This window comes from Zophobas morio, unplaced genomic scaffold (assembly GCF_036711695.1).
Source record: "Zophobas morio isolate AGI-343-1 ecotype UQ-CSIRO unplaced genomic scaffold, CSIRO_AGI_Zmor_V1 ptg000029l, whole genome shotgun sequence".
Taxonomy (NCBI): Eukaryota; Metazoa; Arthropoda; class Insecta; order Coleoptera; family Tenebrionidae; genus Zophobas; species Zophobas morio.
The window spans coordinates 8,571,334-8,590,030 of NW_026972134.1; the positions used below are offsets into that span (position 1 = coordinate 8,571,334).

At 33.7% G+C, this 18,697-nt stretch overlaps 1 protein-coding gene across 1 annotated transcript; it reads left to right on the top strand.

Annotated features, from left to right (window-relative positions):
- The first annotated feature begins 2,423 nt into the window (after positions 1-2,423).
- Positions 2,424-11,019, top strand: LOC135137560 (DNA repair protein RAD50-like). The gene is made up of 4 exons (XM_064067253.1): positions 2,424-2,518; positions 8,226-8,516; positions 8,563-8,964; positions 9,014-11,019. Exons 2-4 carry the CDS (start codon positions 8,228-8,230, stop codon positions 10,900-10,902), a joined length of 2,580 nt encoding a protein of 859 aa, XP_063923323.1. The 5' UTR covers positions 2,424-2,518; positions 8,226-8,227; the 3' UTR covers positions 10,903-11,019.
- Positions 11,020-18,697: the final 7,678 nt, after the last annotated feature.

Genomic DNA, 18,697 nt, shown 5'->3' on the forward strand with positions numbered 1-18,697 from the left:
TTTTCGTAAAGAAAGAAAGAATAGTTTTGCTCTGGTTCATGCTAATCGCTTCCTCTCTGAGCACCACTTTGTCTATCTCTAAGTTGAATTATCAGTTCGCCAACAACAAATGTCCACAGCAGAAGTGACAAAACTCCGCCTTGCGAACATTCAGCTACTTAACATGGATTTTGTCCTTTTAATTGTTAAGGTTGAACTATTTGTTTCCTTTGACAAACTTCCGATAAAGCAATTTCAAGGCTGATTTTAGATGTCAAAGGTTTGTCTGAAGGACCTTGACTTAGGTTTCGTAATGATGCTCTCCTTTAACGTTTTCTTAAGTACCTGTTTGCCTTTAGAGTTTGCTTTGGGTGGCGACGTGATTTTTAAAGTCTTGGTCTTAGGGAGTTAAGGCAGATTTTGCCGCCTTTAACTTTTCGCGTTCGGTATTGTCAACAGATGATGGTAGCATCTTGGATTTGTTGGAGGTCCCTACTGCAGGCTATTCAGTTTCCTCCACTTGGTGAACCCTTTTGGTTTTGCCACTCCTTGACCTTAATCGAACTTTGGGATTCGAGTGAGTTTTAAAATTTTCGCATTTGAGTAGTCTTGACCACCGGGTATGTATACCACTATGATTTTGGTGTGAGGTATTTCTGCCTTCTCCACCACTCATAGTGATGCCCATGATGTATTTTATACATATATTATAGGGGTTTATTTAATCCCACCCCTTATGTTTCTCAGCCACTGTACGGTGACTTGGTCTGCACAGACACTATATAGTCATTGTGGTCTGTGCATTCAAAAGTGGGCTTTACTTCAGATTCTTTTTCCAGCTCCTCTATTTTGTCCACAATCACCTCCTGTACGGTCTTAAATTGGTCCGCTGGCAGAGACTTCTGTGGAAAGGCATTGGGCATGATTTATACCTTGACGGCAACGAGGGCTTGGCTGAAAGAAGGCTTGAAGGATTTAGCCTCTGCCCTTTGTGTCTTCTTTGCTTCATAGCCTTCAGGAGTATCACCCCCAGATTAGAAGCTTTTCGATCCTTGATTGTCCTTGGGCTCTTTAGAGAAGTTGTTTTGCCTTCTTTAAGTTATCTTCTTTGGAAAACCGCTTGTTTGCTGAGAAAAAGTTTCAACCTTTTCCTAGCAGCGTCGCTTATTCGGGGCCTCTGGTGTTTTAATTTAAGGCCTTGGGGGCTGTTATCACTACAATTTTACAAACAGCAATAGTCGTGCGAAAAGAAGGAAATAAACAAGTAAGGCAGATCACTTTGTGTATTTGTTACCCTGTAAAATGTGCAACCTAAGAGGACGACCTCCAAAAGTATCTTCAAGCTTTTGGAAAAGGAATGGCTCTAGAAACATCTCAGTGACTCAAATCTTGTCCATTCTGTTTTTTCAGAATCTTAGGAAAAAGAAGAAAACCCTCCACTGGCTAAAGAGTGTGAAAAGCCTCCTTCAAAAATTTTGTGAGGCAAATTATAAATCGAAACCCAGAAAACTATGAAGTTAAATTTCTCAACATATGGTCATGAATCATTTTGATAACACTACCGACGTTGCCTTGACCAGATTTGAAGAGATAGGCCTAAAACTATTTTAACCTATGATTAAAAGCGGAAAAGATACAGCATCATGAAGTACTGTTGTAACAGTGTAAATTTTCTGAAATACCAATGAAATGTTTACTCTTTTTAGAATAAATGGAATTTGATGATTCCACAAAATAACCTAATTTCTGTTATAAGTAATGTTTGTAGTGTCCTAATTATCCCCAGGCTATGTTCGTTCTTACCTTATAATTGATGATGAATTGCATAAAAGAATTGCTTTACCAATGTTGTAACAATTTTTTTATGTGCTTGGTGGTTTTGTTTATTCATAAGAAAAGAGCCGTTATTGAATTTATGATATAGGTGTGTTTTTCTGCAAATGAACGTGTTTACAAATTATAAACTTGACTTAAAAATGTGGATATAATAAAGGCTAACTAACGGGTGTACACAAAAAAATATATTTCGATCGGGCCTTGGAATTATTAATTGCCGTTTATTTATAACAGGGTAATTATTTTAGGACCGACTGTAAAAAAAAATACAATTTAAATTATAAACATAGAAAGCAGTTACTTTGAAATTTTGCAAATGTGTCAAAGTATTCATGTGTTCAATCATTCCAAAAACTTGATGACGTAGTATTAAAATTTTATTAAGTAAATCTGGTTTGAAATTTATCCTGTGATACGATTTTTATTTATGCTTTAATTAGGTGCGTAGGTGGGTCATCTAGTGATCGATAATATAAACTAATTTTATAATCGAACTAAAGATGACACAAAACCATATTCTACCTGATTTATGTTGGTAGCACTGTTGTAAAATCCCGAAATACATTTAAGATAAGTAGATACTTAGATATGTCCTAATACGATATAAATTAAGATACACTACTCTTTGGCAAGCCATTGCAGGTAAAAAATTGAGTGGTGACTTTGTTCCTTCGAAACAGTTACGTTTAAATAGTTCTGTCAGGTATGTAAATATTTATATAAAATGTTTTTATGTTAAGTGGTTAAATCAGTATTTTAATCAGTTTTTTTTTTGGCATATTTGTGTCATTCTCTGTGAATTGATGACTCTGCAATAGAATTTCGGTCTACTTAACCCTTATTGCATTAGAAATTATATCGATATATAAATTATAGTTGCTCTTTTGATTTTGATAAAAAGTGACAAAAATATAAAATTTTTGATAAATGCAACATTTTGCTCCCAATTCTTCTGCAATTTTTTTAACAAAAGATTATGTAAAGTTGTATGAAAAACGCTGCAATTTAATATTCTCGTACAAGCTGTTCAGCTTTTTCTGTGGTATTTGTTAAGGCAAGCATCGATTTGCTTATCTAGAAATATCGGTGAATTCCAGGAAAATATTGATAGCATTTATTGTGTAAGCTGCAAAAGTTTCAAAATATGTTACACGTGTAATCAATGAGACTTAAAAAAGAATGTTTAACACACACATTGTTTTTGAATATCAATGGCATTTTAGATTATTTAAAAATATATATTTTACAAAATTACAGTGAACATTATTTTTATATTAACGTTATAATTATCTTCATTTATTTTTGCTAAGATCTCCACCATAAGCGCAAGAATTTAATGATTTAAACAATTTATTAATCTCAAGAATGTTAGCTACTTTTTTCGAATATAGGGTTGGTATCAATGTCGCAATCGAACCAAATGACGTACATCTGAGATAAGTAAGTTAATACGTCCCATTTAAACTGATAAAAATTTGACTATCTGTTTAATCTAAACAAAAAAATTCGACAGTCTTCACACTATCTTTAAACAGTTAGAGCAGAAATGTATTGAGAAACCTTCAAATATTTACCATAAAAAAACATATATATCTGTTTTGGTGAAACAATATTGATCTAATGCTGCCTTTTTAAAACTGACATTTCGGCAGAATTGTTGCAAACTAATGTGATTTTGATATATAATGTACGGTGAAGAAAAAATGCTCCTAATATTTCATCTTTGTGTAAATTACCCGTGTAGGGGACACACGAATGGGCTGTTGTTTTGAATTTCTCAGGTTCTGCTTTTAATCTAAAAAGTTTATTTTCAAATAATTAAAACCAAGCAGATAACTACATTTTCTTTAATTTATTCAACTCAACAAGTCTTGTAAGCTTTGGGCATTTTTTTTTATATTTATTTATTTTTGTTCATTGCCTTTTTTGTCCAAGTCTGGATCTGCAGACCTTTCAGATTGTCTTCTTTAATTAATTCTTTGGGCCTTTACAAATGCGATACAACTGGGCTTTCTCATTTCTCTAATGCTTCTTTTTTCGTTTTGTCCAGCAGTCAGATTTCGCAGGCATATGTTACTGTAGGTCTTATCAAGGACTTATAGTAGTAGTATTAATTTATTATTTGCCTTACGGGCTCAATAAGATTCCCAGTAGAGGTACAAATTAACTTAATCTACACAATACAAATAAATCAGTCAAAATAAATAAAATAAATATTTGAGTTTTATATGGTAATAATTGTTCTATTCTTTCTGCTTGCCCACTCCTTGCCTTAGTTCCCTTATCTTCCGTACTTTTTTCATCCAGTCCAGTCCTCTTTCATCTTCGTTTAGCACTTCTTCCCTACTTTCCTCCGATTCTCTTAATCCTTCACATCCTTCCAGCATATACTCTATTGTTTCTCCCTCTTTCCTACATATCCTACACCTTCTGTCAGTTTCATTCATCCAAAAGTTATTCTCTTTCTCTTCATTTCCACACCTAAATCTCGCCATCATTCTTTTCTACTTTATACTCTCTCTCTGTGTGTACGTTGGTACTTCATCCTTTACTATTTTTCTATACTCCACATTATATCTAGACTCCGATATTCTCGATCTGCTTTCTTACTTATCTATATCCTTATCTCTTACACACAGTTCTTCTTTCATACTCCTTTCCATTTCTCTCATTCTCTCTATTTCTTCACATGCATATCCCTTTCCTTCATAATACTTGTCTCTTTCGTTCCAAATATATTTTTCTTTTTTCTTTTCAACATTCTTGCAATATTTTACAATTACGTCTATCACTAAACTTCTTTTCAAATCCAACCGCCCTTTTACTCGCTTCCACTCTCATTTTCTCCGTTTTTGTTTCATCTGTCACTATATACCCCGGCGTATACTTTTCCAATCCCAGTGTCAATTTTAAATATTTTTCTTGCACTCTCTCTATTTTTTCATATTCCCTCCATCCCCAAATCTCAGCTCCGTACATAAATACACTTTTGATCAAAGTATCAAACATCATCATTCTACTCTTATAATCCCAATGTCCAAATTTTCTCTCTCCTATTCGCCATACTATTCCTATCACTTTGTTGGCTTTTTGGACCATTTCTTGAATATGCGTTCTATCTGAGTTATTGCTCTCTAATGTATATCTTAAATACTGGAATTCTTTCAGCTGTTCAATCTTATTCCCTCTCCATGCCCACTCTTCCTTCTCCTTTCTTACTTTCTTCCCACACACCGCTATTTTTTGTTTTTCCACATCCACTTCCAATTTCTTTCTTTGTACGTACTTTTAAACATTGTTTTCATTTCTTCTCCTTTCTTTGCCACAATCACCAAATCATCTGCGTACGTCAACGATCACACTTTCTCTTTGCCCACTACCGCCCCTCCTGTCTGAACATTTCATCTATATCTCTTAGATAAGCTGCAAACAATGCGGGGCTGAGTGGACATCTCTGTCTCACTCCTCTATTAGTATAAAAACTCTCGCTCTCTATTGCATTCACTCTCACCTTACTTACTATTTCTTCATATGTTTCTTTCATTTTCGTTACCAGGTACACATCTACTCCCTTTGCGTATATTTGTCCACCCTCTTTCCTTATTACTCTTCCCACTAAATGTCGCAAGATATACACATTGTCCATAATACCTCTTCCTTTCCTAAACCCTGCCCGACCGTCTGGTAACATACCCCTAGCTTCCATCTCCTTTCGTAACCTCTCATCTAGTACCATTGCGTATATCTTGTACGCCGTATTGAGCAAGGTGAGCCCTCGGTAGTTCTTCACATCACTTTTTTGCCCCTTTTTAAATAATGAGCTTATTATACCTTCTCTCCACTGCCGAGGAAACACTTTTTCCTTCCAAACTCCATCTACCGCTTACCATATCCTTTCTTTCACTCCTTCTGTCCCGAAGATCCATGCTTCATTCTGGATGCCATCCCCTCCTTGTGCCTTTCCTCTTTTCAGTCTTTCAATTTGTCTTCCTTTTTCATCCATTTTGTTATTTCCGAACCGCTCCACATTTCTTCCCTCGTTGTGATTCTTTTATTTATTTTGCAGCATGTTTCCTCACAACCTCCTAATAATTCCATAAAGTGTCTTTTCCATTCATGTATTTTGATTTTCCTACTGACTTTAGTCTTCCTTCTCTGTTCCTTGTTTATATATCTTCATACTTCTTCTGTTTTCAGGGACTTTATTGTCATATCTTCTTCTTCTCGTTTCTCTCTTTCTTTCTTCACATTTTCTACTATAATTCTCTCTTGCTTTTAAGTACTCTTCCTTTCTTCCCCTGTTGTTCTTCCATTTTCTTAATTGTCCCTTTGCTTTTTCTTCAACTCACTACATTCTCCGTTCCATCCATTATTCCTCCTTTGCCATATGTATATCTTTCTTTTTTCCGTAGCTTCTACAAATAAGTTGATCAGCCCTGCTATCATAGCTTCTATATCTATATTTTTATTTCCACCCTTTCCCCCACCTTGAAACTCTCTATTTATTCCCACGCCTTTTCGTTGACAATCCCATAGTCTATAATTGATTTTCCCCTAGCCCCTACGTACGTCCATTCTCCTTCTTCATCTCCTCCCTTGTTTCCATTCAAAATTTCCCATCTCATTTCTTCTATTATCTTCCACAATATTTTCCCTTCTTTGTTATTTGCTTTGTCTTTTGATCTTCATTTCTCTCCCTTTTCTTTATCTATTGCTCTTGTGCTCTTATAGCCCAATCTTGCGTTAAAATTCCCTCCTATAAGTATATTTCATTTCCATTTTCTTTTGTTTCCTTTTCTATGTTTATCTTGGTTTCCTCCATTTTCTTGCTGCAAACGGTTATTATTTCCCATCGATTGTTATCCAGCTGTATTACTTTCTTCATTAGCTATCACGGGCTAATAATAATTCTTATTTTTACTTACTTGAACACATATTCGGATTTTATTAAGGTTCGTAAACGTACCAACTTTATACATCCTTTCGCAATTCTTGCTTTTAGCTCATGCCGTTGGTGCCCAAAATACAAAAATTTTTCTACTTTTTCGAATTTGTACGTTCCTCCCTTATTTTGTTTGCTATTACCGTCTACCACCGATGTATACATATTTTCTTTTCCTACTTTTGCGTTGTAATCTCCCATAACCAAAATGTCCGTTTTGTAACTCTCTAACTCCCCTTTTAATGGGGTTTCCTAACTTTAATCTAGCCCTATTTATGCTTTTTTATGTATTTCCTTCTCATTTCTTTGTTCTTCGTTGTTTTCGTCATTAGTGTGTTTCCCTATCTTATTTTCAACTAGTCTTTTTGTCGTGTTTTTCCTGTAATTTTTCGTAAATTGTCGCTGAGGTCCTATCCTCCCAGGGATATTCCTAGTGTAGTTATTATAATTTATATATATTTTTTGTCTTACTACTTCTTTCATTTCGGGGACCAAAATTTTTCGTTCATCTCTTATTGACTCAATATGATCTTTTTCTATAAAAATTTTTTAGAATGTTGTGTCCTTGTTCTTTACTTTTGCATCTTTACCAGTATTGATTTTTCTTGTTTTTCGACTCTTGTGGTTTATCAATGCATTCATATTTCTTAGAATTGTTTATACAAGGTAACACAAAACATTTAATGAATACTTAATTAGTATTTTTTTATCAAATCAAGAGCGGGTCGCCCTATTGTACCGAAAATGTGAGCATTGGTATCTTTAATTTAACTTATAGGGGTTATTATTTAACATAAAATTTGCAGAATTAAATTTTATAATTTTTCGAAACCGTATTTTTTGACTGTACTTAGGCGAGGGAAGTTCTGTCAAAGACAACATCGACCAATTTTTGTAATATTAAATAACCACTTTGGAACAGATGTCCAGGGTGTTCTTTCACAGTAACCGTGTAAGTTCTAAAGATTAATTTTATTAGTGTTTAAAATTGTTGTCAATCAAGATTGCTCCGATAAAACCTTGCAAGGCTAGATAAGCGTTGTTTGTTAAACTTACATAAAACAAAATTACCCAAAAAAGATATAATAATCTCTTATCTGCGTCGTAGACTGGCGTCAATGTTCTGGTTTTCCCCGAACAGCGAATTTAGATATCTTAAAATTTGTTAACGTTTAATAGCCTTTACATAAAAACATACCCATATGTTTGATCCACAAAATAGTTATGCTGGAGCTCATTTTTGTGTATACATTGATCAAAACAGTGTTTTGTATTTTGCCACATAACGGACGCGCATATAAAGTTTTAGTTTTGATAAACAAAATTAAATATTACAGAAAGGATTATAGAAAGTAACAATCCATATCTACACTCTACCTATAATTTGCATCTGAAAAAAGTTGTGATTAAAAATAACCTGTCTGACTCACGTATTAAGTGACCAAAACTTATTTTTGCCTTTTTCCAGCTATGGGTGCAACATTTTCAAAACTTGATGCTGACCTCATCCAGGCCATTGAATCAAATGTAATCGATCTATTGATCAAGTTAAAAGAAGCGGAACTCTATATCGACAATTTCGTAAAATTTTATACCCTAAGAGGTCTCGACTTCTACATCGGGCTGATCGATAGCGAAAGACAAAAAGGACACATATCGCACCATAAAGCGTTCAAACTAAAGGATCTAATTCATAGAGCAATAGATAAATTGAAGGAGATGCAAACATGTCCAAGCGTCACTTGTAATATACAACCTGGTAAGAACAACAGTTTTCTGTATAACATTTTGACATACTGTTTCAGAAAAAGGACCGGAAGAACTGAAGAACGAATTCTTAAAAGTTCAGAAAGATATGGAAAGCCATCAAATTCCAAGCGACAAGTGCGAACAAAGTTTAAACATTGTTCGGACGTACGTTCAAAATTTGGAAAACTCTGAAAGCGTTTCTACCCACGAAGAACAAAACTGTATTTCTGTTTTGGTTTTGAGACTATATTTGAAGTCTCCACCAACGAAAATTTCAGACATTCTTCAAGAAAACCTAGACGTTCTAGGACGCGTTATTGAAACTTTTGGACTATTGAACTGGGACAACGTTAGTATTTCTGAAACGGAAAATGTAAATTTAAAAGTACAAGAATTTAAATCGAAACTGGACACCCTCAACAAATTAGCTAACCAAAAATTGAGAATAAATACTTCCGGTAGGTATCTCACTTAGTGAAAACTACTGTTATGTTTGAGTTATTTCAGAAAGCGATTCTTCCTTCAAAAAACTTACCGACGACATCAATGAATACGAATTTCTCATCAACAAACTAGGATCGCCTTGTGGAGAAAATGCTTTAAATTGTATCCAAAACAAACTTAAGTTTTTGATAGATTGTCAACTTAGCGCGTTACCAACGATGAAAAAAGAAACAGAAACGAAAAAGAAATTTCTTTTGAACAAAAGAATACGGGTTTTACACAAAATAAACCGAATCAAGAAACGAAATGAAGAAGTAAACGAAAGTTTGAGGATTCTTGAAGAAATTGAGAGAAAGTTTCTAACTTCAGTCAATACGAATGAAGATTTTATCTCTAAGAAGGCTATCATAGAACAGTTTCAACAACAAGTTGACGACTTGAAAATTCGTAGTAATGAATTTCGTATACGAAAAATCGAAATTTCCAACAAATTAGACGGTTTTCTTATTCTGGAGGTGACACATGTGTTAAGAAACATCAAACAATTTATAGACACTTTTAAAGTGTATGCACAACAATTTAGTTTTATTAAAAATGTCGATGTGTACGAATTTAGAAAAAATGAAATCAAATCTGCTTTGAAACTCTTAGACGATCTCCCTCGAAGTATAGAATTTATAGATTTAAGGGTTCAGTCGATGCAAGATGAAATCCAAAATAATTTAGACATTTTGGAAAGAAAAGCCATCGATAATCAAAATTTCTTTACCATATTGGATCAGTTGGACCACATTAAGAACCACATTGAATTTATAAACTCGATTCCAAATTCGCTGTTATGGAAACTAAAAGAAATGAACAAAATCCGAAAAAGACTACTTATTATTGACAATTTTAACAATAGAATAACGACAAAGAAAGTTGAGATCTTTTTGCAACTCCACGAAGCTGAGGAGAAAATTTATTCGTCGGAAAGCTGTCAAAACCTACAAGACATTAAAGTGCTTTTGGATGGCTACGAAAAAAAAGTACAAGAATTTTCTGGGCAAATTGCCGACGAAGATTATTATAAACACAAAAATGAACTTGCGGCTGCTTTAAACGATATTCAGAAGTTATCCGACGCCAAAACGGAGAATCAAGAAGTTGCCTCCGTTTTAAAAAATACAGCAGATTTAATCTTGAACTTGTTGGACAAAGTTTCAACGGAAAACAAAGATCAAGATGATTGCCTTCGCAGTTTAAACAATATCGAAGAAAATATAGCAAGGGCAACCGATCTTACACCAGAACAAAGAAAGGAGACATTAGAAGAATATGAGGAGATTCTGCAACCAATTAAATGTAGTTCAAAGGAGCTAAAAACTCTAAACAAATTATGGAACGTTGAAAGACGCATTAAAATAGAAAAGGCTAAATTAGAGTTGCACGACTTGGACAAGCAGCTTGAAATTGTGAAGGAAGATTTGGTTCAAGTTCATCTCCCGTTAAAGTCCTCACTTTTTAAAGAATGTTTGGGCAAACTTCTGCTTTTGAAAGAAACGGCTGAGGACATGCCGGAAGGAGACTCGAAACTGGATTCTGAAAAAACCCTGTTTGTTCAAAAAGTGCTGGGTACGATTCAATCTTTAGATAAAAATTTCACAGAAAAGTTACGTGCGAAAAGGGCAGAGAAGATGTGTGAAATGAAACGCTTCTATGACGAAGTGGAATATGTGTCAGAAGACTCTAACGAAGTTATTCAAACAATTTTGAACAGAGCTAAAAATTGTGAAAATCACATTACATATTATTTGGGAGATGATAGTTCTTCTGATTATTGCGCTCTTCGTCAAAATTTGAAAGGGCTGTTGCATGAATTAGAAGGGTTAGATTGTGACGATGAAGAACTCTTACATCAAGTTAAGGAAGGAAAGAATTATATTAATGGGTTAATGCGTCGACTGGATTAAAAATCAAAGTGGGTTTAAACAAACAAATATAAATTATATTATGGTGTATTATGGGTAAATTGTTGACATAATGAATGTTGTGCTATTTTACTTGATTAATAAATGTTCTTAGAAGGACGAAGCACCCAGTTCTTTGTTTGTTAGGCGCAAAATACACACCAAAACTTCGTGAGGTACGCTTCACCACCACGCGCAACTTTTCTATTTTAGCGCTTAGAATATTTCGTTGCTTTTTCATATATTTGGTATTATTTTTTAGTTCCGTTAATTTGGACAAGTAATTGCGAATAATATAATTTTTACATTCAATTTTTGGATATGAAATTGTGGGCTATACGGAGATAATGACAGTAATTTATGGTAGACACCACTGTCTCCGTCGGCTATTATTTTGCCATAAATTAGGCTATACATAGCAACTGATTTTCTAAACCCTTCTAAAATAATGTCTGCTTCCATAGCGGTGGAACTTTTTAGACGAAACATTTAGTAAATAACTCTTATCTTAGAGTTTTCAGTTTGACAGAATCGCCATTAGGTTCGGCAGAATGTATACAGGCTGATTCATTCAAAAAGGTTGCGTGAAAATTCTATAGCGCGCTCTACAAGTAAAAATAAATAAAATAAACAAGCAATAATGCTTACTTTAAAAGTTACAGCTAAGTATTTATTGACAAAGTCAGTATTTATTGACAAAGTTAGCTTATCCCCTCCAATAATTGTTCGAAATGTCTTCCACAGGTTTCAATCATTTATACTCACAATCATTTGTGCTTATGTCACTTATTGCAGACGATTTTTTCAACATTTCGGTGAATTTTAATCCCATTTGACCTTTTGGCAATAAATTCTTTTTCCGTTAAACGAGCCATTATTATGCGACTTTGATAGAAGTATAGACAAACAAAAAACATATTTGTCTAAAATTCACGAACTACCGGATTACATACAGCCAAAAATTATTCTTGATTTTATTAAACCAACAAAAACTGATAAAAGCGATTGTCTTTGACAGATTTTTGTTTTAATTTTTAGATACTAGAAACAAAAAAAATAGACACTTCTTGAAACTTTGGCGAATAAGACAACTGATAACAAGTTTTTATTTATTTTTTAATAAATCTTTAGAATAAATTTTTCGAATGTGTTTCGCCTAAATTAATTTTGGATTATGGTTTATGGTTATGGTTATGGTATCAGATTTATTAGATTATTATCAGAGTTTTGGTAAGCAGATGATTGACTTGGTATTAGTCACAGAACACTACTAATGGGCTTTTTCTCTGTATTTTTGTATATGGAACCACCATCACCAACATGAAATTACAATCACAATAACTAAACTGCCAACTACTAAAGAAACGTAAAATAAAAAAGATGTATCTGTATCTGTGGCATGTATTTTTTATCTAGATACAGACATTTTGTGTTTAACTTTGACTTTGTCTATACTGTTACGAAATAAACCCATACGCCACCCCGGTCCGACGCCTATGGTTTCCCGAGTTTTCTGGCAATAATGACGCATCGTGGATGACGTCACCCAGACAAAGCTCGCACAAAGACAGGCCTCAAGCGGATTACCGGAAGTCTCGATTGCGGCGTCCACAAAAACTCTCGAAGCGGCGTTCGTTAAAGAAAGGCCTAGAAACGGAAGTCGCGATGAATTCCAGAAGGATTTCGATTGGGAAATATCGAGAAGGGAATACGAGTTTCATTAGAGCCAACCGTCGAGAGCGATTCATTTATTCAGCTAGGTAGTTGAGTCAAGAGCGTCCAGTGAAATTCGCCGGGATAATTTCTGTGCATAATCGTTGCAATAGTTAATCGTATAAGTTCGAGTAAGAAATAAATTGTTGAGTTTTAACCTAGGCTAATTTTAATCACCCGCCAAACGTAACAATATACACATAATAGATAAGCACTGATCATAACCCTGTATATATTTTTTGACTTGTATAGTACGAGTACCCCGTAGGATTTTTGCCAAACTTTTTACAATCATCCTGTATATTCATAATCCACACAATTATAATTTATATCCATCTAAATTTAAAATTATTCATTAAAACTCAAAACCCTAATACCATTTCGTTCTGTATATCACCGATCGTATCAAATCCTTCTTATCTAAATAACAAGAAAACGGTATTAATAACACATTTAAGCGAAGAAATTAATAGACGGGCTTGATAAGCCTCGTTTGCTCTACAGTGTCCAAATTGTGTTTGAATATAATAATAATCTTGATATTTTAAAAGTATACCGGAAATGATTATTCTGGGCTGAAGGAATGTTGTGGACAGCCGGTCATAAATTATCATTATTGTTCATTATCGGCTTACGATGTTTTTATGACCCATGTCCGGTAATCGTCTATCCCAGCGCGTCAGGTAGATTTAAAGAAGAATTGCTGCTTGCGTTTAAGGCAACAAATGGCGCCCATTTCAAACTTTTAAGTGTTATGTAAAATATTTCGAATACGCTCTGTTGTAATCCTTACTGATTCAGCTACACTTTCACTCTGCGGTCAGCCAAGACGATTTTATGATCTTTTTCTGTAATTTCTGGAGTGGTCACCTCAACACTCCACTCCGTGATTCATTATTTGGGGTGATTCGGCCCATTTTAAATTTAGCAACCCATCAATTAATTGTTGTATACGATGAAGAGGAGTTCCCAAAGTTGTATCCAACTCTTTTTTGATCTCTTTAAGCCCTTCAAAAAAAAAAAAATCACTGCCCGAAGTTCCACTTTTTCGAATTTGTTAAAATTGATGCATCTGATGGAGGATGAAATTATGGAATGCCATCATTATACTAATCTTATTACTTCCACATCTATGTGAGGCCCGGTACTTGTCACGCCACCCTCGTAACATAAGAGAGAAAGCCTTTTTTGGGGAGGCGCATCGCTAAAAAATGAAATTATAGTTATAGGGGAACAATTCCATCATACATGATTTTTACGTAACTTTAACTGCCCATTCACAATGGACATAAGGCATAACAAGTACATAAAGCTTACATAAATACGTAAAGTTGAAACGATGGAAAACGTGTACCCCTGTTCACAGTGGACGAACGTAATTCTTATGCTTATGAACGTTTTATGTAATCCTTGTGTGCGTACACAAAGTTGAAATAAGTTCAACTTTGTGCACGAATTATGTCAAAATTATGTTAAAATCTCGGGACTTTTGAATGCTGCTATTGAATTCCCTTTGACAGTTGGCGCTTGGCACTTCACACCTTTGATTATATTATATAAATTATAATCAAAGCTTCACACTGCGAGTCTGTTCTGTACTGTGAATTGTCAAGTTCGAATATCGTATGAAATTGTAGGTTAGATATTTTTTTTGAGTCAGTTTGAGGTTAGCCGTTTCTATGTTTAGCCGGGAGTTATTCCGTTCTGCGTTTGCGCAGTTTAACAATTCTTACAGAATTCACTCTGTCCACTGTGAACGTAGATAAGCATAAGCCAGACACAAACCAAAAACGTAAATTATGTTATGCGCTCGTTCTTATGTCTTATGTCCATTGTGAATGGGCAGTAAACGTTTAAGCAGCGTAAGCAACGCAAGCTGTCAAAGGAGGAATAATTTTCCCGTTTTTCCGATCTTTATATAGCCTATGGCCTTCCTCGATAAATGGACTATCCAACACAAACAGATTTTTTAAATTCCAACCAGTAGTTTCTGAGATTAGCGCGTTCAACCAAAGAAACTCTTCAGCTTTGTAATATCAGTACAGATTAACATAACAGACTTTGTATGAAATAATATACTTCTGTATTTGTGGTTTACGAACCTATCTTGATTTTGTTGTCATTATATGTATTGTTTATCCGCCTTGTTCTTTAGGAATATAGTATGCAATCGAGTTACAGCTGGCGTGTATCACTAGTAAAGTTTCTATTTCACACACCCAGGGTCAGCTGGTTGAAAATACCTGGCGGCATATCTGTTTTCTTTTTCTTCATAAAATAAAATAAATTTAATAAAATTAATTACTCTCTAATTTTTGTTGATCAAATTAAGAACCATTTTCTCGAAAATATGAGAATATGCACGTGTTTATTTCATAGTGGTTAAATAAGGATTATAATAATAATCAGAACATTTTGTTCGATTGTGGTTTAATTAATAATTTCTAAGTGACATTCTTCCGACATATAAAAGACATAAACACTTTAAGTTGTTCTTAATGCTGAGAGGCCATTATTTCTCGTTAGTTTTCTGCTTTCAATAAACAGGGTAGAAATAGAAAAAAATCAAAGACCAAAGTTGTGCGGTTCTTTGAGGAATATATTCTAAAATCATTTTTAACTATGTATATAGAGTGTTCCATTTTTAACGCAGCCACAAATTAGTTTTTTTAAGTGAAACATGCTATACATTTTTTATTTTTACATATTTTGATTGGCCTCTTCTTAGAGATTCACAATCACAGTTTCTTTTTGAAATTTCGATTCAACGTTGCCACGTTATTACAGTTTTCTTAAAACCACTGGAAGGATTCACAAAAAAGCGCAGTAGATATATTTTTACAGTCGGTCTTGCAATATTTTGCGGAGAAATAAAGAAAAGCACGCGCTTTGTTGTGTTATAAATGAGATTAAATTTTCGTATACAGGTGTTTATAAAAAAATGTTTTAATTATTATAATTTTCAAATATCGATATTTCAGTTTTTTTCAAATAGAACACACACTCTCTTTTACAACCGCATCTTATTGTATTTTTCGTTCTCTTCTTTTTTGCCGAATGTTAAAGTCGATAGTTACTGTGATTTTTATCTTTTTTAAGAGATGCATCATATATTAGAAAAATAAGGACAAAAAAAAGAAAACTTGAATGCAGTAATAAAATGCAGGATGGTCCTGAAATATTAATATTTGAAATTTGTAAAATTTTATATTTTTTATGAACACTTGTATACGAAAATTTGATTTAGTTGTTACCACAACAAAATTCGTACCTTTATTTATCCTTGCACAAAATATTCTAAATTTTAAAAATAGCCCTATGAAGTTTAGATAATAAAATTAAGTGATCAAGACAATCAAAAGCTTTCGCAAAATCTGTATACATGACCTCTACTTAGGACCCATTGTCAATAACTTCTGTCAGAAATTTGGAAAAACAAGCTAAATTGGTTATTGTTGAGCGCCCATGAACAAATCCATGCTGCTGCGGAGAGATATATTTTCGGACATGAGGATAGATAAACGAATACAGAACAATTTCAAAAACTTTTGAAATTTATGTATTTATTATTGAAACAGGACGGTATTTATCTATTTCAGCATTACTGCCTGATTTGAAGATTGGCGTGACTTTCGAAGTCTTCCACTTTTTGGCAATGTACCAGTAGTAAGGGCAACATTAAAAATTGCCAACAAAGGTTGAACAAAAATACTTTCACAATCGTGTATCACAAAACCTGGGATTTGGTCAGACCCAGCAGTAAAAGAATTTTTAATTTTATTCAGAGCAACTAAAATGCCATTCTGAGTAATGCTGGATATAGATAAAGAAAGATAATCAGACGAAGGCACTGAAAAATCTGTTGAATTCTGAGAGGAAACATAGGACGACTGAAAAAATTTGGCGAACGCGTTGACGATGTCTTCTGGAGAATTTAAAGAAATGTTATTAAAAGTCATTTTTCCGGGTATGCGTGTTTGACCTTTCATTGATTTTACATAGGACCAGAATTTTTTTAGGTCCTGGGATAGATTATTTTGAATGGAATTCAGATATTCTTGATAAGCTAGAGATATTTGATTTTTAGTGATAGTACGATAATGTATAAATTTGACGTAATAGAAGCTATCATTAGTAAACCTTTTAATTTAATGTTATTGATAATCACAGAATTGAACCATGGCGGAAATTGCATTTTATTCAATTTATTTTCATCAATTGGGACATGCTTATCAAAAATATGATACAGAGCGTAATAAAATTGATCTACCATGCTATCGACATCAACACAATTAAGTTAGAAAGAACCAATGTGTATTTAATAATTCCTGATATAAGGAAGGATAATCAGCTCTCTTAAAATTGTATAGTTTTACACCATTTGGTCTAGTGGAAGGGAAGTTACTAAATGGGTGTCTTCCGCAACCCCAGGACTGCAATCATGTACAACCCGACAATGGACATTGGAAAATACAAGATCCAGTCATTTGTTTGAGGCGTTTTTCACACAATTATATTGAATAAAATTCATAAGACTACAAAAATTATTGAGGGTATGTATGTACCAAGACATTATCATTATTTTGAATAAATTGTAGGATGTTAAAGTCTTATAAGACCAAAATATTACCTCCTTTTTTGAAAAACTCCTCAAAAAAGTTACAAAATATCAGAAAATCATCACATGTTGGAGTTCTTGAGAAATGTACAACAAATACATAAAATATCGAATTTTTAAGCCAACATTTACATCATATAATTTCAATTATGTCTAAATTATTACGTAATTGAGATAAGTCAACAACTTCGGCAATTATGTGAGATCGCAGTGCTAAAAGGACACCACCACCTCTAGATATATTTAACTCTTGACAATTACGACCGTTTCTAAAGATATTATACAGTTCGGAATAAACAATTTCAGAGTTTGAGATAGAACTATGTCATAACTTAAATCTAACGTGGCATTAAAACATTTATTTGATTTATTTCTTATACTACGCGCATTTTGGTAATATAATGATATAGACAAGTTGGACCCCATTTGTTTAAATTATTTGAATAATTATCTGTGTCACTGGAACCTTTGTTCACTAGTATAACAGACGGAATTCCCCTATTCGATTGCATTTTTAAGAAATAATATCTGAGTTTTAAGTTTCACCAAATTGAAGTAAGAAATTGTTTACGTAGTTCTCATCACTAACTTTTTTGTCTGCAGAGGACATATTAGAAGCCTGTTCAGGAACTCCAAACATAATCAAATTGGTTTTTCGAATTTGGCGGTGACTTCTTCAAATTTGATAGCAGATGACGTTTCTTTCACTTGCGATAGCTGTTTTTTTAATAATTCCACGGACTGTGATAACTTATCGATTATAATCTTTAATTGTGGGATAATTTCAGAACATTTGCATTTGGATGCATTGCTAGTAGTAGAGATGAGTCGACGACACTCCCGACATTTCGAGTCCAAGCCTGATATGGTTTTCATTAATTCAAACTGAGCCTTTGATATATCCAGGCATTTAATATGATTATGCACCTACATAACACAAATACAACATTTCAAGCTCGGAACTGTAGGCGTAATTGCTGTGTTAACTTTGCGCACGAGGACGGCATCTTTACAATTTATAATAATTAAATGCTTGTGCAAAAAGTCACTAATAAATGAGAAGCGAAGTGAATACGTCTGTCATTCTCGACTGTTCTTCTTTAACTAGATATGAAAAAAAAAAAGTACTTGGGAAACTATAACTAGATATAGGAACAGGTTACATTAATTACCTGTCTCTTTTATCGTATTAAATCACAGTCGTAATAAATAATTTTATTACAATAATATATAGTGGGTGCATTTACAAAGAAAATTTTAAAATCCGGAGAAAGTATCTTCTACATGTGATTTTATTTTGGTTGGTCGAAAGCTTTCCCCCAGAGTTTAGGCCTTGTTGGCTAATCCCTACAACTACCTGCTACTCATTATCATTCGGCAGTTTTTGTACATGGTTTGTTCTTTCTTGTAACGTTTCTTATTTTGTGTGCATGCAGCCACTCAAAATTGAACTTAACACTTGACAAG

What these genes read in the sequence shown, in the direction of transcription:
- LOC135137560 (XM_064067253.1), top strand. Translation starts at nt 8,228, where the DNA reads ATGGGTGCAACATTTTCAAAACTTGATGCTGACCTCATCCAGGCCATT. An exon ending in CACTTGTAATATACAACCTG is followed by an intron (nt 8,517 to 8,562) that starts GTAAGAACAACA and finishes ATACTGTTTCAG; the next exon opens with AAAAAGGACCGGAAGAACTG. An exon ending in ATTGAGAATAAATACTTCCG is followed by an intron (nt 8,965 to 9,013) that starts GTAGGTATCTCA and finishes GAGTTATTTCAG; the next exon opens with AAAGCGATTCTTCCTTCAAA.